General features: G+C 48.5%; 2 protein-coding genes across 2 annotated transcripts; both read right to left on the reverse strand.

Annotated features, from left to right (window-relative positions):
• Window positions 1-613: 613 nt before the first annotated feature.
• Window positions 614-3,257, reverse strand: LOC116358604 (extensin-like). The gene is made up of 2 exons (XM_031810124.1): window positions 3,230-3,257; window positions 614-1,248 (listed from the first exon to the last, which is right to left on the reverse strand). Exons 1-2 carry the CDS (start codon window positions 3,255-3,257, stop codon window positions 614-616), a joined length of 663 nt encoding a protein of 220 aa, XP_031665984.1.
• Window positions 2,522-22,433, reverse strand: LOC109881054 (activin receptor type-2B). Its single transcript, XM_020473224.2, has 11 exons — window positions 21,796-22,433; window positions 13,765-13,972; window positions 12,307-12,422; window positions 11,921-12,072; window positions 11,077-11,220; window positions 10,052-10,195; window positions 9,724-9,872; window positions 9,382-9,496; window positions 9,086-9,224; window positions 4,172-4,302; window positions 2,522-3,814 (listed from the first exon to the last, which is right to left on the reverse strand). Exons 1-11 carry the CDS (start codon window positions 21,845-21,847, stop codon window positions 3,584-3,586), a joined length of 1,581 nt encoding a protein of 526 aa, XP_020328813.1. The 5' UTR covers window positions 21,848-22,433; the 3' UTR covers window positions 2,522-3,583.
• Between the last annotated feature and the right edge of the window lie 1,456 nt (window positions 22,434-23,889).

Below are 23,889 nucleotides of genomic sequence, written 5' to 3' on the forward strand. Positions count from 1 at the left end.
CAACAGCCCATTATTTTCCATCGAGGCCCCCACAACAGCCCATTATTTTCCATCGAGGCCCCCACAACAGCCCATTATTTTCCATCGAGGCCCCCACAACAGCCCATTATTTTCCTTGAGGCCCCCACAACAGCCCATTATTTTCCTTGAGGCCCCCACAACAGCCCATTATTTTCCATTGAGGCCCCCACAACAGCCCATTATTTTCCATTGAGGCCCCCACAACAGCCCATTATTTTCCATTGAGGCCCCCACAACAGCCCATTATTTTCCATTGAGGCCCCCACAACAGCCCATTATTTTCCTTGAGGCCCCCACAACAGCCCATTATTTTCCTTGAGGCCCCCACAACAGCCCATTATTTTCCTTGAGGCCCCCACAACAACCCATTATTTTCCATTGAGGCCCCCACAACAGCCCATTATTTTCCATTGAGGCCCCCACAACAGCCCATTATTTTCCATTGAGGCCCCCACAACAGCCCATTATTTTCCTTGAGGCCCCCACAACACCCTATTATTTTCCTTGAGGAAAATGACTTCGGGACCATGGCTGGCAAGTGAGCTGCTTCGTCACATGCTCCTAAAGTCCCATTGCAAGACTGCGTTTGGGTTCAGAGACCAGTTCTTGCGGTTGGGTTCGGGGACCAGTTCTTGCGGTTGGGTTCGGGGACCAGTTCTTGCGGTTGGGTTCGGGGACCAGTTCTTGCGGTTGGGTTCGGGGACCAGTTCTTGCGGTTGGGTTCGGGGACCAGTTCTTGCGGTTGGGTTCGGGGACCAGTTCTTGCGGTTGGGTTCGGGGACCAGTTCTTGCGGTTGGGTTCGGGGACCAGTTCTTGCGGTTGGGTTCGGGGACCAGTTCTTGCGGTTGGGTTCGGGGACCAGTTCTTGCGGTTGGGTTCGGGGACCAGTTCTTGCGGTTGGGTTCGGGGACCAGTTCTTGCGGTTGGGTTCGGGGACCAGTTCTTGCGGTTGGGTTCGGGGACCAGTTCTTGCGGTTGGGTTCGGGGACCAGTTCTTGCGGTTGGGTTCGGGGACCAGTTCTTGCGGTTGGGTTCGGGGACCAGTTCTTGCGGTTGGGTTCGGGGACCAGTTCTTGCGGTTGGGTTCGGGGACCAGTTCTTGCGGTTGGGTTCGGGGACCAGTTCTTGCGGTTGGGTTCGGGACCAGTTCTTGCGGTTGGGTTCGGGACCAGTTCTTGCGGTTGGGTTCGGGGACCAGTTCTTGCGGTTGGGTTCGGGGACCAGTTCTTGCGGTAGCAGGTGGGAGTCAGGACAGAAAGCCAGCGGTTGTGTGGGCAGGCTCAGTATGGTGGGATTAATTCATCAATCCTGCGTAGACCTCTACCTCAATGATCCATCCTGCGTAGACCTCTACCTCAATGAAACCACACCGGCCCATTCTATTATTAGCCAGATAGTTATAACAAGTTAGACAGGCCCACTGGGCTAAAAATGTACCAGCCCATATGGAATTTGCCCGAAATGCCAGATTGCGAGTCCGCCGCCGGATCCCAAACCTGGTAGTGAGTATCAGCAGCATTGTGTGGATGTTCACTAGTTTGTTATAGTCTGGTCATATTAGCCTGGTTCCAGATGTGTTTGTGTTGTTATTGACCATAGGAGTTGGCAAGGCAGTTGGCAAGGCAGCACAAACAGATCTGGAACCAGGCTAGTCTGGTATGCAGTTGAAATAAAGACAGCCACTGTGTTTGGGTTTTCTTGCATGACATACATGTTGCTGAGGTAACTGAACGACATACATGTTGCTGAGGTAACTGAACGACATACATGTTGCTGAGGTAACTGAACGACATACATGTTGCTGAGGTAACTGAACGACATACAGGTTGCTGAGGTAACTGAACGACATACAGGTTGCTGAGGTAACTGAACGACATACAGGTTGCTGAGGTAACTGAACGACATACAGGTTGCTGAGGTAACTGAACGACATACAGGTTGCTGAGGTAACTGAAACTTAAGTCTCACAAGTCAGACAATTTGTTTCCAAAATAAAAGACTGGAAATCCTTTGTGAAACTGATCTACTGAGCAGACAGAGAAAAACAAACTGTAACCAACTCACGGCCCTTCAAATACTCACAGCTTCAACAGCAGTTCAGACAAAAAATACCAAAAATACTCCTCTCAGTCTATTCCAAAAACACACACGTACAAAACACACGTACAAAACACACACACGTACAAAACACACACACGTACAAAACACACACACACACGTACAAAACACACACACACACGTACAAAACACACACACACACACACACGTACAAAACACACACACACACACACACACACGTACAAAACACACACGTACAAAACACACACACACACACACGTACAAAACACACACACACACACACGTACAAAACACACACACACACACACACACGTACACACACGTACAAAACACACACGTACAAAACACCCACACACACGTACAAAACACCCACACACACGTACGTACAAAACACACACACACACACACGTACAAAACACACACAAAACACACACACACAACACACACACACAACACACACACACACACACAACACACACACACACACACACACGTACAAAACACATACGCACAAAAAAAAAGTTACATCCAGAATGTATAACATTTCAATTTCAGATTTCATTGAGTAATGTCAGATAAAAAGATGTTTCCTGATAGCTTGGCTTCTCTACATGTGTAGAAAAATGTTCCAATAGGCTGGAATCCTGAGATGTCGTAGTTCCAATCCAAAACCACAAGTCTAATTTTGTCCTAATCCTTTCCAAGTCCGTTCGTCCAAGGCTACTACTGCGTAGCGTCCGGGCCTCTTGCCCCCCCCCCCCCCTAGTCAACGCTGCTCTACTGTTAGGCCCTGGGTTTAGAGTAGGGACGTCCCAAGGATCCAGGATAGCACTGATGGATGAGGCTATATGGAGGGTTGGGTCAGGTGTCTGTGTCGTTATTTAAAAAAGGCGTTCCTAGCCAAACAAAGATGGACGACAGAACGCTGAGTAAAGAGCCACGCTTCATCCCGAGGAAGATAAATACGTTGGAACAGTCTAGTGGGTCATCGGACATGAGTCCTGCGGATCTACAGTGTGTATGTCTATCGTCTGGGCTGTGTGTGTGTGTGTGTATATATATATATATATATATGGTCGGTCGGTCAGACTGTGTGTTGTGCATCGTCACGTCAGAGGTTTGGAATACGGTTAGCTTTTCTTTGGCTGGCCGCCATCTTGACCAGACGACAGGATGAGGTAATAATCAAACCCACTAAACACAACATGAGGTATTGACTGAATAGAAGATTAATACAAGTTAATGTCTTAAGAGAGGCATTTGTCCAGCATATAGCTTATTTCTGTCCTGTAGTTTTCACTGAGAAAATCACACAAGACGGACAGAAGAGAAGACTTGAACCAAAATAACATTTAAAAAAAGTCTTAAAAACAATTAAAAACAATAATACCCCAATATCAAGTCTATATATAAATAGCAGTTATATTCAAGTTGTTTCAAAGTTTAGGCTAGAAAAGTCAGGAGCATCGTTCCGTGATGCCGTCACTGCTCTGACGTCACAGTAACACAGAACTCAGGTGCCGGACTCTTTGGGGGGGGTAGGTCGTCGGCGGCGGTTACCGACATTACTACGGCAACTGGGCAGTCTGAGGTAGTGCTGACGGTTGTCCTGGCGATCTGGGAGATGCGTTCCTCGACACAGCCGGCGGAGAGACGAGCCTCGGCGTCATGGTCCCAACACTCCTCTATAGTCTCACACAACTGAGACAGACCCTGTGGCACCGACACACACAGCAAGAAACCAAGAGGATACAGGAAATACAATGTAAAACAAACAAAGACTTGTTTTAAGTCCCCAAATAGTTAAATATAGTCCTCCAGTAGCCCCAACAGAACACATTGTTTGTCGTAGCCCCGGACAAACACACCTGATTCAACTGGTCAACCAATCATCAAGCTCTTAATGAGTTGAATCAGGTGAGTCTATGGAGGAACGACAACATACATTAGTGCTGGTGAGGGTACTGGAGGACTGGAGTTGGGAACCACCGCTCTACTTTTACCCCAGCGTACCATCCCAGCGAACCATCCCAGCGAACCATCCCAGCGAACCATCCCAGTGTTACTGACCGGGTGTTTGAGCCAGGTGTCCTTGAAGACCGGTCTCATCTTCTTGTGAACGACCACATCCTGCAGTTCCTGTAGAGACGTGTGTTGGCCAATCTCCTCCTCAAACGGCAGCATGAACTCCCCTACGGTACCTGAGAGACAAGAAAACATTATATTGAAGGCTTTACAACTTACTGATATCAAATCAAATGTATTTATATAGCCCTTCGTACATCAGCTGATATCTCAAAGTGCTGTACAGAAACCCAGCCTAAAACCCCAAACAGCAAGCAATGCAGGTGTAGAAGCACGCCACTATAGATAGGCTGTTTGTTTTCAGTAAACACACTGTTTTTAGTAAATGCATTGTTCATTATTAGTAAATGCATTGTTTATTATTAGTAAATGCACTGTTTATACAGAAACTAAAACAAAGTAGACATTTGGCATATATGAAAATATATATTAGACATCAAACAGAACTGGAGGGGGTGTGGTCTAGGCATCAAACAGACCCGGAGGGGGTGTGGTCTAGGCATCAAACAGAGCCGGAGGGGGTGTGGTCTAGGCATCAAACAGAGCCGGAGGGGGTGTGGTCTAGGCATCAAACAGAGCCGGAGGGGGTGTGGTCTAGGCATCAAACAGAGCCGGAGGGGGTGTGGTCTAGGCATCAAACAGAGCCGGAGGGGGTGTGGTCTAGGCATCAAACAGACCCGGAGGGGGTGTGGTCTAGGCATCAAACAGACCCGGAGGGGGTGTGGTCTAGGCATCAAACAGACCCGGAGGGGGTGTGGTCTAGGCATCAAACAGACCCGGAGGGGGTGTGGTCTAGGCATCAAACAGACCCGGAGGGGGTGTGGTCTAGGCATCAAACAGACCCGGAGGGGGTGTGGTCTAGGCATCAAACAGACCCGGAGGGGGTGTGGTCTAGGCATCAAACAGACCCGGAGGGGGTGTGGTCTAGGCATCAAACAGAACCGGAGGGGGAGTGGTCTAGGCATCAAACAGAGCTGAGGGGGTGTGGTCTAGGCATCAAACAGACCCGGAGGGGGTGTGGTCTAGGCATCAAACAGACCCGGAGGGGGTGTGGTCTAGGCATCAAACAGACCCGGAGGGGGTGTGGTCTAGGCATCAAACAGAACTGGAGGGGGTGTGGTCTAGGCATCAAACAGAGCCGGAGGGGGTGTGGTCTAGGCATCAAACAGACCCGGAGGGGGTGTGGTCTAGGCATCAAACAGACCCGGAGGGGGTGTGGTCTAGGCATCAAACAGAACCGGAGGGGGAGTGGTCTAGGCATCAAACAGAGCTGAGGGGGAGTGGTCTAGGCATCAAACAGACCCGGAGGGGGTGTGGTCTAGGCATCAAACAGACCCGGAGGGGGTGTGGTCTAGGCATCAAACAGAGCCGGAGGGGGTGTGGTCTAGGCATCAAACAGAGCCGGAGGGGGTGTGGTCTAGGCATCAAACAGAGCCGGAGGGGGTGTGGTCTAGGCATCAAACAGAGCCGGAGGGGGTGTGGTCTAGGCATCAAACAGAGCCGGAGGGGGTGTGGTCTAGGCATCAAACAGAGCCGGAGGGGGTGTGGTCTAGGCATCAAACAGACCCGGAGGGGGTGTGGTCTAGGCATCAAACAGACCCGGAGGGGGTGTGGTCTAGGCATCAAACAGAACCGGAGGGGGAGTGGTCTAGGCATCAAACAGAGCTGAGGGGGAGTGGTCTAGGCATCAAACAGACCCGGAGGGGGTGTGGTCTAGGCATCAAACAGACCCGGAAGGGGTGTGGTCTAGGCATCAAACAGAGCTGAGGGGGAGTGGTCTAGGCATCAAACAGACCCAGAGGGGGTGTGGTCTAGACATCAAACAGACCCGGAGGGGGTGTGGTCTAGACATCAAACAGACCCGGAGGGGGTGTGGTCTAGACATCAAACAGACCCGGAGGGGGTGTGGTCTAGACATCAAACAGAATCGGAGGGGGTGTGGTCTAGACATCAAACAGACCCGGAGGGGGTGTGGTCTAGACATCAAACAGACCCGGAGGGGGTGTGGTCTAGACATCAAACAGAATCGGAGGGGGTGTGGTCTAGACATCAAACAGAATCGGAGGGGGTGTGGTCTAGGCATCAAACAGACCTGGAGGGGGTGTGGTCTAGACATCAAACAGAATCGGAGGGGGTGTGGTCTAGACATCAAACAGAATCGGAGGGGGTGTGGTCTAGACATCAAACAGACCCGGAGGGGGTGTGGTCTAGACATCAAACAGACCCGGAGGGGGTGTGGTCTAGAGATCAAACAGAATCGGAGGGGGTGTGGTCTAGACATCAAACAGACCCGGAGGGGGTGTGGTCTAGACATCAAACAGACCCAGAGGGGGTGTGGTCTAGAGATCAAACAGAATCGGAGGGGGTGTGGTCTAGAGATCAAACAGACCCGGAGGGGGTGTGGTCTAGACATCAAACAGAGCCGGAGGGGGTGTGGTCTAGGCATCAAACAGAGCCGGAGGGGGTGTGGTCTAGGCATCAAACAGAGCCGGAGGGGGTGTGGTCTAGGCATCAAACAGAGCCGGAGGGGGTGTGGTCTAGGCATCAAACAGAGCCGGAGGGGGTGTGGTCTAGGCATCAAACAGAGCCGGAGGGGGTGTGGTCTAGGCATCAAACAGAGCCGGAGGGGGTGTGGTCTAGGCATCAAACAGAGCCGGAGGGGGTGTGGTCTAGGCATCAAACAGAGCCGGAGGGGGTGTGGTCTAGGCATCAAACAGACCCGGAGGGGGTGTGGTCTAGGCATCAAACAGACCCGGAGGGGGTGTGGTCTAGGCATCAAACAGACCCGGAGGGGGTGTGGTCTAGGCATCAAACAGACCCGGAGGGGGTGTGGTCTAGGCATCAAACAGAACCGGAGGGGGAGTGGTCTAGGCATCAAACAGAGCTGAGGGGGAGTGGTCTAGGCATCAAACAGACCCGGAGGGGGTGTGGTCTAGGCATCAAACAGACCCGGGGGGGGTGTGGTCTAGGCATCAAACAGAGCTGGAGGGGGAGTGGTCTAGGCATCAAACAGAATCGGAGGGGGTGTGGTCTAGACATCAAACAGACCCGGAGGGGGTGTGGTCTAGACATCAAACAGACCCGGAGGGGGTGTGGTCTAGACATCAAACAGACCCGGAGGGGGTGTGGTCTAGGCATCAAACAGACCCGGAGGGGGTGTGGTCTAGGCATCAAACAGAGCCGGAGGGGGTGTGGTCTAGGCATCAAACAGAACTGGAGGGGGTGTGGTCTAGGCATCAAACAGAACTGGAGGGGGTGTGGTCTAGGCATCAAACAGAGCCGGAGGGGGTGTGGTCTAGGCATCAAACAGAGCCGGAGGGGGTGTGGTCTAGGCATCAAACAGAGCCGGAGGGGGTGTGGTCTAGGCATCAAACAGAGCCGGAGGGGGTGTGGTCTAGGCATCAAACAGAGCCGGAGGGGGTGTGGTCTAGGCATCAAACAGAGCCGGAGGGGGTGTGGTCTAGGCATCAAACAGAGCCGGAGGGGGTGTGGTCTAGGCATCAAACAGAGCCGGAGGGGGTGTGGTCTAGGCATCAAACAGAGCCGGAGGGGGTGTGGTCTAGGCATCAAACAGAGCCGGAGGGGGTGTGGTCTAGGCATCAAACAGAGCCGGAGGGGGTGTGGTCTAGGCATCAAACAGACCCGGAGGGGGTGTGGTCTAGGCATCAAACAGACCCGGAGGGGGTGTGGTCTAGGCATCAAACAGAACCGGAGGGGGAGTGGTCTAGGCATCAAACAGAGCTGAGGGGGAGTGGTCTAGGCATCAAACAGACCCGGAGGGGGTGTGGTCTAGGCATCAAACAGACCCGGAAGGGGTGTGGTCTAGGCATCAAACAGAGCTGAGGGGGAGTGGTCTAGGCATCAAACAGACCCGGAGGGGGTGTGGTCTAGGCATCAAACAGACCCGGGGGGGGAGTGGTCTAGGCATCAAACAGAACTGGAGGGAATGTGGTCTAGACATCAAACAGAATGAGAGGGGGTGTGGTCTAGAGATCAAACAGAATCAGAGGGAATGTGGTCTAGACATCAAACAGAATGAGAGGGGGTGTGGTCTAGAGATCAAACAGAATCAGAGGGGGTGTGGTCTAGAGATCAAACAGAATCGGAGGGGGTGTGGTCTAGGCATCAAACAGAATCGGAGGGGGTGTGGTCTAGACATCAAACAGAATCGGAGGGGGTGTGGTCTAGACATCAAACAGACCCGGAGGGGGTGTGGTCTAGACATCAAACAGACCCGGAGGGGGTGTGGTCTAGACATCAAACAGACCCGGAGGGGGTGTGGTCTAGACATCAAACAGAATCGGAGGGGGTGTGGTCTAGACATCAAACAGACCCGGAGGGGGTGTGGTCTAGACATCAAACAGACCCGGAGGGGGTGTGGTCTAGACATCAAACAGAATCGGAGGGGGTGTGGTCTAGACATCAAACAGAATCGGAGGGGGTGTGGTCTAGGCATCAAACAGACCTGGAGGGGGTGTGGTCTAGACATCAAACAGAATCGGAGGGGGTGTGGTCTAGACATCAAACAGAATCGGAGGGGGTGTGGTCTAGACATCAAACAGACCCGGAGGGGGTGTGGTCTAGACATCAAACAGACCCAGAGGGGGTGTGGTCTAGAGATCAAACAGAATCGGAGGGGGTGTGGTCTAGACATCAAACAGAATCGGAGGGGGTGTGGTCTAGACATCAAACAGACCCGGAGGGGGTGTGGTCTAGACATCAAACAGACCCAGAGGGGGTGTGGTCTAGAGATCAAACAGAATCGGAGGGGGTGTGGTCTAGACATCAAACAGACCCGGAGGGGGTGTGGTCTAGACATCAAACAGACCCGGAGGGGGTGTGGTCTAGCAGTTAAAGAAACATGTTTGTAACAGGGGGATCCTGAACAGGAACTCTCACCGTCTGTGGCGATGCATCGTGACACCAGTTCCCACAGCACCAGCCCCATAGCATACATATCGATCCTCAGGAAGGAGTCTCGCTGGAAGTTTATAGCCCCTTCTAGAACCTCAGGGGCCATGTAACGCCACGTACCCACCTGGAGGAGGGAGAGTGAACGACAGAGAGAGAGAGGGAGAGACAGCAAGTAGAACGAGAGGGAGAGAGACAGAGAGAGAGACAGAAAGTAGAACAAGAGAGGGAGAGTGTGAAGGCAAGTAAGTAATTGTAAGACCTGTGTGTGTGTGTTAAACTACCTGTCCGTGGGTGTCTCCTGGAGGTTTCCCCGGCTCAAACCGGACGGCCAAACCGAAGTCTCCGATGACGGCTGTCAGATCACGTCTCAACATCACGTTCTTACTCTTGAAGTCCCTGGGAAACATAGTTTATATATAACCCGTAGGCTTGATAAACATAATAATATATCTAAGCAAATCAAATCAAATGTATTTATATAGCCCTTCGTACATCAGCTGATATCTCAAAGTGCTGTACAGAAACCCAGCCTAAAACCCCAAACAGCAAGCAATGCAGGTGTAGAAGCACGGTGGCTAGGAAAAAGCAGGTAAGTTATTGACTTTGAAAACACACGATGTCACCTGTGTGCGATGGTGGGTTTGGGGCCTTCTCCCTTGTTGATGGCTGTGTCTTCATGGAGGTAAGCCAGACCACGGGACATCGTCTCAGCAATATGACACATTTCAGACCAGGTCACTGTACGGTCCATCAGATGGTCAGTCAACGAACCCTGTACACACACACACATGAACGCAGATGCACACAGACTTGGTTAAAAAAAAAAAGAGGTTTTGACTATGGCTTAGATAAACTGGAATAGACCACAATATAAAACACAACATGCCCTTCTATAAATGAATAGATTAATTTATTGATAAATGAATTGATCGATTGGCTGCATTTCCTCACCCGCTCATGGAATTCCATGATGAGCCAGAGTTCCGTCTCCATGTTGCTGCCGTGTTTCTCCGCAGCGATGTAACGAAGCAGGTTCTCATGTCTCATACCAGGAGTCAGGAAGATATCCCTCTCATTCTGCCACGACTGCTTGTCCTGGACACCCATACAATCATATGTTATAATGGAAACTTACAGGGTCGGCAGAGTAGCCTCGTGGTTAGAGCGTTGGGTGAGTAACCGAAAGGTCGCTGGATCGAATCCCTGATCTGACAAGGTAAAATAATCTGTCGTTCTGCCCACTGTTCCCCCGGGCGCTGAAGACGTGGATGTCGATTAAGGCAGCCCCCCCACACCTCTCTGATTCAGAGGGGTTGGGTTAAATGCGGAAGACACATTTGAGTTGTACAACTAACTAGGTATTTCCCTCTCCCATTTCTATTTTAATCAAATTAAATCACAATATATTTATGAAACTCTACTTACACTAGTAGGATCCAGTAACCTTAGATCCCCAAAGCACAAGCAGTAGCACAGTGGAAAAGTCCCGAGAAGGAAGAAACCTCAAGAGGAACCAGGTTCAGCGGCGAATCATTTCTGCTATCACCTGTACTCACCCAGGGCTGAATGTTACAATCCCATAGACCAGGGGTGTCAAACATAAACCCGCGGGGAGTTTGAGTCAAGAGCTCGTTTAACCCTCTAGTATCGATGTCCGCGTACCCCCCCCCCCCCATCAGAAATCAAAATTAGCATCATTAAAAAAAAATAATCTCTAGTTTAAGATTGAGATCTCAATGTACTTTCAAACGACGACAAACAAAATGGAAACCGTGTAGTCACGACAACGGACCACCAGCACATTCATACAGTGGGTCTTCACTGTCCAGTTAAGAACCACCAAGTCATCAAAAATTAACCAAGGAAATATAACCCTCCGGACCTCATTAAAGACAATGTTGCCCCCCCCCCCTAACCGTAACCCCGGGGGGGTGAATTCGAGGCCCCTGCCAAGACTAAAACCCTGTATGTCTTACCCGAACAGGGAAGACCTTCACAGCCACATATTCACTCATCAGCTGAGCCTTCCACACACAGCCGAAGCGCCCCCTTGCCTTCACCTCCAGTAACTGCAGAGGCTTCAGCCCCACCATGGGAGAGGGAGGGGTTTGCCGAGGGTCCTGACAGACAGAGGAGAGGGGAGAAAACGCTACAACCTGAAGAACAAGTCCATATCACACTCCATCAATTCTCTGATTCTTTCCTTGATCTCCTGTATGTGTTGAGCTGTGTTTACACAGGCAGTCCAATTCTGATCTTTTGCCGATAATTTGTCTTTTGACCAATCAGATCAGATCTTTTGCCAATAATTTGTCTTTTGACCAATCAGATCAGATCTTTTGCCAAGAATTAGGCAAAATATCAGAATTGGGCTGCCTGTGTAAACAAAGCCGTTGTTTCTATCAGACTATATGGCCACAGGGGGGGACCTGATCCTAGATCAGATGATATGGCCACAGGGGTGACCTGATCCTAGATCAGATGATATGGCCACAGGGGGGGACCTGATCCTAGATCAGATGATATGGCCACAGGGGGGGACCTGATCCTAGATCAGATGATATGGCCACAGGGGGGGACCTGATCCTAGATCAGATGATATGGCCACAGGGGGGGACCTGATCCTAGATCAGATGATATGGCCACAGGGGGGGACCTGATCCTAGATCAGATGATATGGCCACAGGGGGGACCTGATGCTAGACCAGACGATATGGTCACAGGGGGGGGGGGGGGCTGATCCTAGATCAGATGATATGTCCACAGGGTGGGGGGGGGGGCTGATCCTAGATCAGCACTCGTTAAGTGGTGTGATCTCACCTCAAGAAGGTCAAGATGTCCGTAGGGTGGTTTGTGCTGCCGGTACAACCACAGGGCAAGTAGCAGGGTCAGAGACAGAACACACAGAGATAGCAGACTGAACACCAGGCTATTCAACAGAGATGGCACTCTGGGAGGGGGGCGGATTTTCACTAGGAAGGAGAACAGATCACAGAAGATGAAAATCAATCAGTCATACACATTTTCACTGTAGAAGAGAACACAATCAATCTTTAACGAGATCTTCATTTATTTTACTTGTGGTATATTGTGATGCCTGATATCCAGTCTGTATGATTTGTGTTCTGACTCTTAAATAAAGAAAACATTATTACATTTTTATTTTATTTTTTTAAGAACGGGGTTCAAAGTTCATGTCCACTCACCTCTGTTGCCGGCGGCAACGAGGTCAGGCAGGTGTGTGAACCTCTCATTGCAGTAGTTCCCCTCACAGCAGCAGAAGAACACCTGGGGGTTCTCTTCCATGGACACACACTTCTGCCTGACGAGACACACACACACACACACACACACATTATTTACTAGATCTATTAGTCTCAAACGTTCCTCACATTTTTCTGTAGCAGTGCTAGGATGATTTGAGTAAGGCCATTGTGACATCATGGTGCTACATAGTTGATCTGTGATTGATTTGTATTGCCATAGTATTGCCTTGAGGCATTTTTTTTGTAATTACACAAGTGGAATAAGGACCAGTACATCCTATCATAACACACACTTAAGTCAAAAAGTGTCTGGTACCTGGCATAGCAGTTGGTAAGTAGTGTCTGGTACCTAGCATAGCAGTTGGTAAGTAGTGCCTGGTACCTGGCATAACAGTTGGTAAGTAGTGCCTGGTACCTGGCATAGCAGTGGGTAAGTAGTGCCTGGTACCTGGCATAGCAGTGGGTAAGTAGTGCCTGGTACCTAGCAGTTGGTAAGTAGTGCCTGGTACCTAGCAGTTGGTAAGTAGTGCCTGGTACCTAGCAGTTGGTAAGTAGTGCCTGGTACCTAGCAGTTGGTAAGTAGTGCCTGGTACCTAGCAGTTGGTAAGTAGTGCCTGGTACCTAGCAGTTGGTAAGTAGTGCCTGGTACCTAGCAGTTGGTAAGTAGTGCCTGGTACCTAGTAGTTGGTAAGTAGTGCCTGGTACCTAGCATAGCAGTTGGTAAGTAGTGCCTGGTACCTAGCATAGCAGTTGGTAAGTAGTGCCTGGTACCTAGCATAGCAGTTGGTAAGTAGTGCCTGGTACCTAGCATAGCAGTTGGTAAGTAGTGCCTGGTACCTGGCATAGCAGTTGGTAAGTAGTGCCTGGTACCTGGCATAGCAGTTGGTAAGTAGTGCCTGGTACCTGTCATAGCAGTTGGTAAGTAGTGCCTGGTACCTGTCATAGCAGTTGGTAAGTAGTGCCTGGTATCTGTCATAGCAGTTGATAAGTAGTGCCTGGTACCTGGCATAACAGTTGGTATGTAGTGTCTGGTACCTGTCATAGCAGTTGATAAGTAGTGCCTGGTACCGGTCTTAGCAGGTGGTAAGTAGTGCCTGGTACCTGGCATAACAGTTGGTATGTAGTGTCTGGTACCTGTCATAACAGTTGGTAAGTAGTGCCTGGTACCTGTCATAGCAGTTGGTAAGTAGTGCCTGGTACCCGTCATAGCAGTTGGTATGTAGTGCCTGATACCTGTCATTGCAGGTGGTGTGTAGTGTCTGGTACCGGTCATAGCAGGTGGTATGTAGTGTCTGGTACCTGTCATAGCAGTTGATAAGTAGTGCCTGGTACCTGGCATAACAGTTGGTAAGTAGTGCCTGGTACCCGTCATAGCAGTTGGTAAGTAGTGCCTGGTACCTGTCATAGCAGTTGAAGTCATCCAGCCAGCAGCCTTTCTTCACCAGTTTGATGGTTCCTGAGATGTTGAGCCAGGAGGAGTAGCAGTGTAGTCGTTTATCCTTCTCCCCCTCACACCTCTCCACACCACTCTGGTTGGTACGCTCTGTACGCCAGTTATCATTGTAGTACACACAATCTCTGGTCTCCACATCGCCATGGCCCCAGCCTAGTGGAGAGACAGGACAGAGGAGGAGGCAGGAGAGAGAGGACAGAGGAGGATCATGGTTAGAGGCAATTCCATTCATCCCGGGGGCTGCTCCAAGTCTCCAATGAAGAATTAGCCAGACTCAAGAGGAATGCATGCCATCCACCGCTTCTGAGTATATTATTTGCTAACATTCGGTCCCTGGACAATATAGTGGATGAGCTCAAGGCGAGGATCTCCTTCCAGCGAGACACAGCCCCCGTCCATTTAGCCAGTGGGGTTCTCCGTCCATCACGCGGAAAGGAAGAAAGAGCTCTCCGGGAAAAAGAAAGGTGGAGGTGTATGTTTAAGCAATAAGGCCAGAGGGGGTGTGGTATATGGACAATATACCACGGCTAAGGGCTGTTCTTATGCACGATGCAGCACGGAGTGCCTGGACACAGTCCTTTGCCGTGGTATATTGGCCATATACCACAAACCCCCAAGGCGTGGAGTTTGGGGATGGCATGAGCTAGCATGCAAGCTAGCTACAATTCCATCAACAGAATACTGCACGTTTTGCAGAAATTAATGGTCAAATGCCATATCGGAATAATGTCATTGTTTATTTCAAGATCAGTCTATTTTTGCTGAACTGCCTGATCTTCAGTGGCCAATATAACATGCAGGATATCATGGTAACCTGAATTTACTGCTGCTAGCTAGTAGCACTCAGTTTAGCATGTAGCTAGCTATAGCTTGGTTTGACATTCAATGTCTACTATGATTGTAAAAGTTCATCGGTAACAGTACAAGAAATTCTGATGTGCTGAACTCCTAATAAGTGATGTGTTTCAAGCCTGCTAGTAGTTAGCTAGTAGAGGTAAGCCAGCACGGGTGGATAATAGGCTATGCTAAAAGCCTGCTAGCAGTTAGCTAGTAGAGGTAAGCCAGCACGGGTGGAAAAGGGGCTATGCTAAAAGCCTGCTAGCGGTTAGCTTTTAGAGGTAAGCCAGCACGGGTGGAAAAGGGGCTATGCTAAAAGCCTGCTAGCGGTTAGCTTTTAGAGGTAAACCAGCAGGGATGGAAAAGAGGCTATGCTAAAAGCCTGCTAGCGGTTAGCTTTTAGAGGTAAGCCAGCAGGGATGGAAAAGAGGCTATGCTAAAAGCCTGCTAGCGGTTAGCTTGCCTGCGTGCTGTATAGGTGATAGAGAATCAAGAAACCACGGGATATGGTCTGATAATTTGCCTTCATTTCACATTTATACATCCCACTTAATAATATACATTGTATTTTTAATTGTTTCACTTGTAAAACATGTTTTACTCTTTAATTTGCACTTCTGGTAAGATGCTAACTGCATTTCGTTGTACTTGTACATTGACAAAGTTGAATGTAATCTAAGGACATGGTCCAATAGGAGGACTCGGTATGATGTGGGTCTTTAGAGTCTTATGTGGACAGTGTTCTGCTCCGGCCGAGTGTTCTACTCGACGTCACTTTTCCAAACGCTTATCCGTCATAACTTCGGTCATATTTGGATAAAATGTACATTTCTCCCAAAATACAAAATATAAAGTTATATGTCATATTGATTTTTAGTTGGAAGGATGAAACAAATCAACAGGTTTAAACAGCAACCTACAATCTTCCCTCAGAAGGCCTCCCGAGTGGCGCAGTAGTCTAAGGCACTGCAGTTCAGCGCTAACTGCCACTAGAGATTCTGGGTTCGAGTCCAGGCTCTGTCGCAGCTGGTCACGACCGGGAGACCCGAGGGGTGGCGCACAATTTGCCCAGCGTCGTCTGGGTTAGGGGAGGGTTTGGCCGGCAGGGATGTCCTTGAACCACCGCGCACTAGCGACTCCTGTGGTGGGCCGGGCGCAGCGCACGGTCACCAGGTGTACTGTGTTTCCTCAGACACATTGGTGCTTCTGGGTTTAAGTGGGTCAAGAAGCAGTGCGGCTTGGTTGGGTTGTGTATCGGAGGACACGTGGCTCTCGACCTTCACCTCTCCCGTGTCCGTACGGGAGTTGCAACAATGAGACAAGACTTTTTAAATATTTTTTATAAAAAGGTTTTATGATCATCTCAGGAACCACCTGCTTTCAATATACTTTGTATCCCTCATGTACTCAAGGAGTTTCCATTATTTTGGCAGTTACCTGTATATGTAGTGTGAACATACAGTTTCTCTATGCTGCTCTTGCCAAAACAGCCCACACCTAGCTACTGTTCTCACCTGACAACCCATTAAAACAAAATAAGCATGTCCTATTGGACAAGTAGCCTACTGATAGTTACTCAGTTAACCTTCTGATTGATGCCTTCTGAACACGAACCTGATAAAACTCTGTAATGATGTCATTATACCACTTTGATATGCCGGGTGAAGACCTCACAAACATAATAATTGCATCCCAAATGGCACCCTAATCCCTATTGGGCCCTGGTCAAAAGTAGTACACTAGGGAATAGGGTGCCATAGGGTCCTGGTCAAAAGTAGTGCACTGGGTAATAGGGTGCCATGGGGTCCTGGTCTAAAGTAGTACACTAGGGAATAGGGTGCCATAGGGTCCTGGTCAAAAGTAGTGCACTGGGTAATAGGGTGCCATGGGGCCCTGGTCAAAAGTAGTGCACTGGGGAATAGGGTGCCATAGGGCCCTGGTCAGAAGTAGTACATTAGGGAATAGGGTGCCATAGGGCCCTGGACAAAAGTAGTGCACTGGGGAATAGGGTGCCATAGGGCCCTGGTCAGAAGTAGTACATTAGGGAATAGGGTGCCATAGGGCCCTGGACAAAAGTAGTGCACTGGGGAATAGGGTGCCATAGGGCCCTGGACAAAAGTAGTGCACTGGGGAATAGGGTGCCATAGGGCCCTGGTCTAAAGTAGTGCACTGGGGGATAGGGTGCCATTTGGAACACAGCCCGTGTCTGTGTGTGTGTTAGCTACTTCCATAGACAGCAGCAACCCTGACTGTTTTTATTTGTTGCATTAAAAAACCACCCCACCACTATTTTGGTTAACAATCGCAGATTAACCCTTTAACTAGATGACTATAGCACATCTGGGAAGAAAGATGAGGTTCTATGAGCAGAATAATCCCCATCATTGAGAGCAGTGGTGTTTAGTGGTAGAATAGGCTACTGAGACAGTAAAAGTTGTCATGTTGACTAGGACTTATTCATCACAATGGAGGAGAACGCTAGTGTTTCGACCTGCAATACAGCCTGAAAACTGTTTTTAATGTCAGTTTGAAGTTTAGGTCTTTCATTCTGGTGGGTTTATTCACTTATTGAATCAAAAAACTGTGAGCTCATTGTGACGTAAAAAAATATTTAAAAAATCAACAAAACTGTTCCAACAAATATTTTTGTGTGGATAGGAAAAATATCAGAAGTGATGACATCATAATATGGTTTGAACGTAGCATGTAGATGCTTCTGAGTCTTTGTTCACTGGAAAAAAAATAAAGCCTGTCTCTTTAAATCCTTGTCTATAGGAGCCTGGCCACCCACCCCCCTACGGTGGTATCCCTCTATCTGAGAGGAAGAGGTACAGTGAGAGGTTTCAAAATGTCCAAAATAAGCCCAATGCGTTTCTATGGCCTTATTTTGGAACTGGGGAATAGGGTGCCATAGGGCCCTGGTCAAAGCTAGCCTGCTTTGGGACGACTCCCATTGTTAGGGCGGAGACATGAGCATCCCGTCATTAGGCCTAATCTACCCATTAGACAAACAGCCAACCTTTGGACTCACCACCAACCTTTTTCCTTTAACGAGTCCGATGTGAATGATATACTGCTCTCCCGGGAACAGGCCTAGATACCCGTCATTTGCGTGAAGAAAAGAAGGAGGAAAAGAGGAAGCTGATCGGGCTGCCATTTGAGAATTCGTAGGTGAGCGAGTAAACTCCCACTGCCTTCCGTTCTACTTGCTAACATGCAATCAATGGAAAATTTATGACCTACAATTACGATTATCCTACCAACCGGACATTAAGAACTGTAACATCTTATGTTTCACAGAGTCGTGGATGAATGAAGACTCGGATATTATAGAGCTGGAGGGATTTTCAATGCAACGGCAGAACAGAGAAGCTACGTGTGGTAAGACGAGGGGTGGGGGTGTGTGTCTTTTTTGTCAATAACAACTTGTGCGCGATGTCTAATATTTAAGAAGTCTCAAGGTATTGCTCGCCTGAGGTAGATTATCTTATGATAAGCATTAGACCACACTATCTACCAAGAGAGTTCTCATCTGTATTATTTGTAGCCGTCTATTTACCACCACAAAGCAAAGCTGGCACTAAGACCGCTCTCAAACAACTCTAGAAGGCCATAAGCAAAGAAGAAAATGCTCACCCAGAAGCGGCACTCCTAGTGGCCGGGGACTTTAAAGCAGGCAAACTTAAATCAGTTTTACCAGCATGTCACATGTGCAACCAGGGGGGAAACAATCCTAGGCCACCTTTACTCCACACAGAGATGCATACAATGCTCTCCCCTTCCCTAAATTTGGCAAATATGACCATAATTCTAGCCTCCTGATTCCTGCTTACAAGCAAAAACTAAAGCAGGAAGTACCAGTGACTCGCTCAATACGGAAGTGGTCCGTTGAAGCAGGTGCTAAGCTACAGGACTGTTTTGCTAGCACAGACTGGAATATATTCCGGGATTCATCCATAGGCATTGTGGAATACAACACCTCGGTCATCGGCTTCATCAATAAGTGAATCAATGACATTGTCCCCACAGTGACTGTACGTACATATCCCAACCAGAAGCCATGGATTACAGGCAACATCCGCACCGAGCTAAAGGCTAGAACTGCCGCTTTCAAGGAGTGGGACACTCATCCGGACGCCTATAAGAAATCCTGGTATGCCCTCAGACAAACCATCAAACAAGCAAAGCGTCAACACAGGATTAAGATTGAATCATACTACACCAGATGCGAGCTGCCCAGTGACGCGAGCCTACCAGACGAGCTAAATGCCTTTTAGGTTCGCTTTGAGGCAAGCGACACTGAAGCAAGCAACACTGAAGCATCCACGAGAGCACCAGCTGTTCTGGAGGAATGTGTGATAATGCTCTCGGAAGCTGATGTGAACAAAACCTTTAAACAGCTCAACATTCACAAAGCCGCGAGGCCAGATGGATTACCAGGACGTGTACTCAATGCATGTGCCTAATACCTACATGTTTCAAGCAGACCAGCATAGGCCCTGTGCCCAAGGAAGTGAAGGTAACCTGCCTAAATGATTACCACCCCGTAGCACTCAAATCAAATGTTATTGGTCATACACATGGTTAGCAGATAATGCGAGTGTAGCGAAATGCTTGTGCTTCTAGTTCCGACAGTGCAGTAATATCTAACAATTCCCCAACAACAACCCAATACACACAAATCTAAAGGGGTGAATGAGAATATGTACATGTAAGTATATGAATGAGCGATGGCCGAGCGGCATAGGCAGTAGAGGTCGACCGATTAATCGGAATGGCCGATTTCAAGTTTTCATAACAACCGGAAAAATCGGTATTTTTGGGCGCCGATTTTTTAAATATATATTTTTTATACCTTTATTTAATTAGGCAAGTCAGTTAATAACACATTCTTATTTTCAATGACGGCCTAGGAACGGTGGGTTAACTGCCTTGTTCAGGGGCAGAACGACAGATTTTCACCTTGTCAGCTCGGGGATCCAATCTTGCAACCACATACCTATGTGAGAGTGGATTCTCAACCCTCACTAGCATGAAAACTAAATACAGGCACAGACTGTGTGTGGACAATGATTTAAGACGGAGACTCTCTCCAATACAACCCAACATTGCAGAGTTATGTGCATCCCTTCAAGCACACCCTTCTCATTAACCTGTGGTGAGTTATTCACACCCTTCTCATTAACCTGTGGTGAGTTATTCACACCCTTCTCATTAACCTGTGGTGAGTTATTCACACCCTTCTCATTAACCTGTGGTGAGTTATTCACACCCTTCTCATTAACCTGTGGTGAGTTATTCACACCCTTCTCATTAACCTGTGGTGAGTTATTCACACCCTTCTCATTAACCTGTGGTGAGTTATTCACACCCTTCTCATTAACCTGTGGTGAGTTATTCACACCCTTCTCATTAACCTGTGGTGAGTTATTCACACCCTTCTCATTAACCTGTGGTGAGTTATTCACACCCTTCTCATTAACCTGTGGTGAGTTATTCACACCCTTCTCATTAACCTGTGGTGAGTTATTCACACCCTTCTCATTAACCTGTGGTGAGTTATTCACACCCTTCTCATTAACCTGTGGTGAGTTATTCACCATTTTCGATGAATAAATAAGGTTTTATATGTAAGATGGTTAAATAAAGAGCAAAATTATTGATTATTATAATTATAATTTGTGCCTGGTCCTATAAGAGCTCTTTGTCACTTCCCACGAGCCGGGTTGTGATGAAAACTAACACTCACTCTTATGTTTAATAAATGTATTGCATAGTGTGTGTGACAGGCTTACAGTGATGGAAAAAACAAACATTGTAGAGTGCGCTGACCCTTGTGCTAGAGGGGGTACTGCTGGAGGGTGAATGTTTGAAGGGGTACAGCTGACCCTGGTGCTAGAGGGGATACAGCTGACCCTGGTGCTAGAGGGGATACAGCTGACCCTGGTGCTAGAGGGAGTACAGCTGACCCTGGTGCTAGAGGGGGTACAGCTGACCCTGGTGCTAGAGGGAGTACAGCTGACCCTGGTGCTAGAGGGGGTACAGCTGACCCTGGTGCTAGAGGGGGTACAGCTGACCCTGGTGCTAGAGGGGATACAGCTGACCCTGGTGCTAGAGGGAGTACAGCTGACCCTGGTGCTAGAGGGGATACAGCTGACCCTGGTGCTAGAGGGGGTACAGCTGACCCTTGTGCTAGAGGGGGTACAGCTGGAGGGTGAATGTTTGAAGGGGTACAGCTGACCCTGGTGCTAGAGGGGATACAGCTGACCCTGGTGCTAGAGGGGGTACAGCTGACCCTGGTGCTAGAGGGGGTACAGCTGGAGGGTGAATGTTTGAAGGGGTACAGCTGACCCTGGTGCTAGAGGGGGTACAGCTGGAGGGTGAATGTTTGAAGGGTGAATGTTTGAAGGGGTACAGCTGGAGGGTGAATGTTTGAAGGGGTATAGCTGACCCTGGTGCTAGAGGGGGTACAGCTGGAGGGTGAATGTTTGAAGGGGTACAGCAGGAGGGTGAATGTTTGAAGGGGTACAGCTGGAGGGTGAATGTTTGAAGGGGTACAGCTGGAGGGTGAATGTTTGAAGGGGTACAGCTGGAGGGTGAATGTTTGAAGGGGTACAGCTGGAGGGTGAATGTTTGAAGGGGTACGGGACTATAAACAGTTTGGGAACCACTGGTGTAGAGGATCCAGACATTGTTTTATGTTGTGAATCTGCACAGGAGAACAAAACACATGACGACACAATTACCCCGTTTCCACACACACGCGCGCACACACACACACACACACACACACACACACACACACACCTAGGCATTCCATCAGAGTAGGCTATAGCATAAATAAAAAAATGATCCTCAATCTACGGAAAGCATGATGTTGGAAGACCACATCTAATGACAGAAATCGATTGAATTATTTCCCTGCAAATAAAACAGCAAGACCCATATCCACGTGAAGGGAAATATACCTTGACAACACGTGCCCCGACAATAACACAATTAAAGGGGGATGGAAAATTGCCTAGTTAAATAAAGGGTCAATTACAAATTAAAAACGAAGCTACCAGTTCTGCCAAATGATGTTTTTTTGCAACTGTTGCCGTTTCATCAATGTGTACAATAGACGCGTCGTTTCTTACCTGCACACAAAGTTCCCAGGAGAAGCGAACAAGTCAGCCAGGAAAAAGCCATGATGTTCTCGTATTGATAGAAGACAGGGAAGACGTTCTCCTTGTTTTCCCGTCGCGAATATTTAAACCGGATATCGTCCCGACATCAGTCCGAAGTCACAATAACCACTGGCTTCTCCGATCCATCTAAACACAGCGTGTCGGTGGCGGCACAACACCTTAGCGGGACGGTTAGAGAAAGACACTGTTTAGTAACCCGTGTGCACTAGTAAATTCATCATTTCCGAAGTTTGGTCCTGATTCCGTTTGAAATGTAGTCTAGCTAATAGATAATCCAGGTTTGCGCTCTACTAGACTAGCAGAGTCCACCGCTGCGCCGAGAGATCGGAGTTTACATGTATGTTATTGATCTGGGTACAAAATGGCTCCTGATGGGGGTCGTCACTAGTTACCACAGCCACAAAGTCATAATGACGGCTAAACCACGCCCATTTCTACCATTTATCTTCCTAACATCTGAATTTAAACCTAACCCTAACCACACGACTAACCTTAAGCCTAACCCTAACCTTAAATTAGGACTACATAGCCTTTAGGACGTTGTGACTGTGGTAACTAGTGCCTAGCGGGAATGGTTGCGAGCAGGGAAACCCGGTTGTATAAACACAAAGTGGAGAGATTCAGGGAGATGCGAAGCTCGAGGAGCGGGGTGACCTTACCGGGACACTTTGATGGATCATCATTAGAAATATAAAATAATATCACAACAACTGCTAACAGTCTTGAACTTTTTTTTAAAAATGTATGTTTTATCCAGAATTAATTTGAAATATTCAGTCATTTGTTTTCTCTCACAAACTTTAGAAATAAATAGAATATAATACAAGTATATCCCTTTTTAGGGGAATTGCTTTGCCACAAAGGAAAGTGTACATGGCAATTCCTGAATATTTGCATTAAAGTGTTATTGCAATTGACATAGATTATTAGGCTACATCACTATTATTCTGAATTCATTATAGTTCAGCTGGGCTGTTGGGTGGGGTTATATCCTTCCTGTTTGGCCCTGTCCGGGGGGTGTCCTCGGATGGGGCCACAGTGTCTCCTGACCCCTCCTGTCTCAGCCTCCAGTATTTATGCTGCAGTAGTTTATGTGTCGGGGGGCTGGGGTCAGTTTGTTATATCTGGAGTACTTCTCCTGTCCTATTCGGTGTCCTGTGTGAATCTAAGTGTGCGTTCTCTAATTCTCTCCTTCTTTCTTTCTCTCTCTCGGAGGATCTGAGCCCTAGGACCATGCCCCAGGACTACCTGACATGATGACTCCTTGCTGTCCCCAGTCCACCTGGCCGTGCTGCTGCTCCAGTTTCAACTGTTCTGCCTTATTATTATACGACCATGCTGGTCATTTATGAACATTTGAACATCTTGGCCATGTTCTGTTAAAATCTCCACCCGGCACAGCCAGAAGAGGACTGGCCACCCCACATATGCTCTCTCTAATTCTCTCTTTCTTTCTCTCTCTCGGAGGATCTGAGCCCTAGGACCATGCCCCAGGACTACCTGACATGATGACTCCTTGCTGTCCCCAGTCCATCTGACCATGCTGCTGATCCAGTTTCAACTGTTCTGCCTTATTATTATATGACCATGCTGGTCATTTATGAACATTTGAACATCTTGGCCATGTTCTGTTATAATCTCCACCCGGCACAGCCAGAAGAGGACTGGCCACCCCACATAGCCTGGTTCCTCTCTTGTCACGCCTTGGTCATAGTGTTTTGTGTTTTCGTTATATATTTTGGTCAGGCCAGGGTGTGACATGGGTTTATGTGTTGTGTTTCGTATTGGGGTTTTATAGGATTTGGGATTGCTAATGATTAGGGGTGTGTCTAGTTAGGCTTGGCTGCCTGAGGCGGTTCTCAATCAGAGTCAAGTGATTCTTGTTGTCTCTGATGGGGAACCGTATTTAGGTAGCCTGAGTTCGCTTTGTATTTTGTGGGTGATTGTTCCTGTCTCTGTGTAGTTTCACCAGATAGGCTGTAATTAGGTTTCACGTTCCGTTTGTTGTTTTTGTATTTATTAGTTATTTCATGTATCGTTCCG

This window comes from Oncorhynchus kisutch, linkage group LG30, assembly GCF_002021735.2.
Source record: "Oncorhynchus kisutch isolate 150728-3 linkage group LG30, Okis_V2, whole genome shotgun sequence".
NCBI classification, from domain to species: Eukaryota; Metazoa; Chordata; class Actinopteri; order Salmoniformes; family Salmonidae; genus Oncorhynchus; species Oncorhynchus kisutch.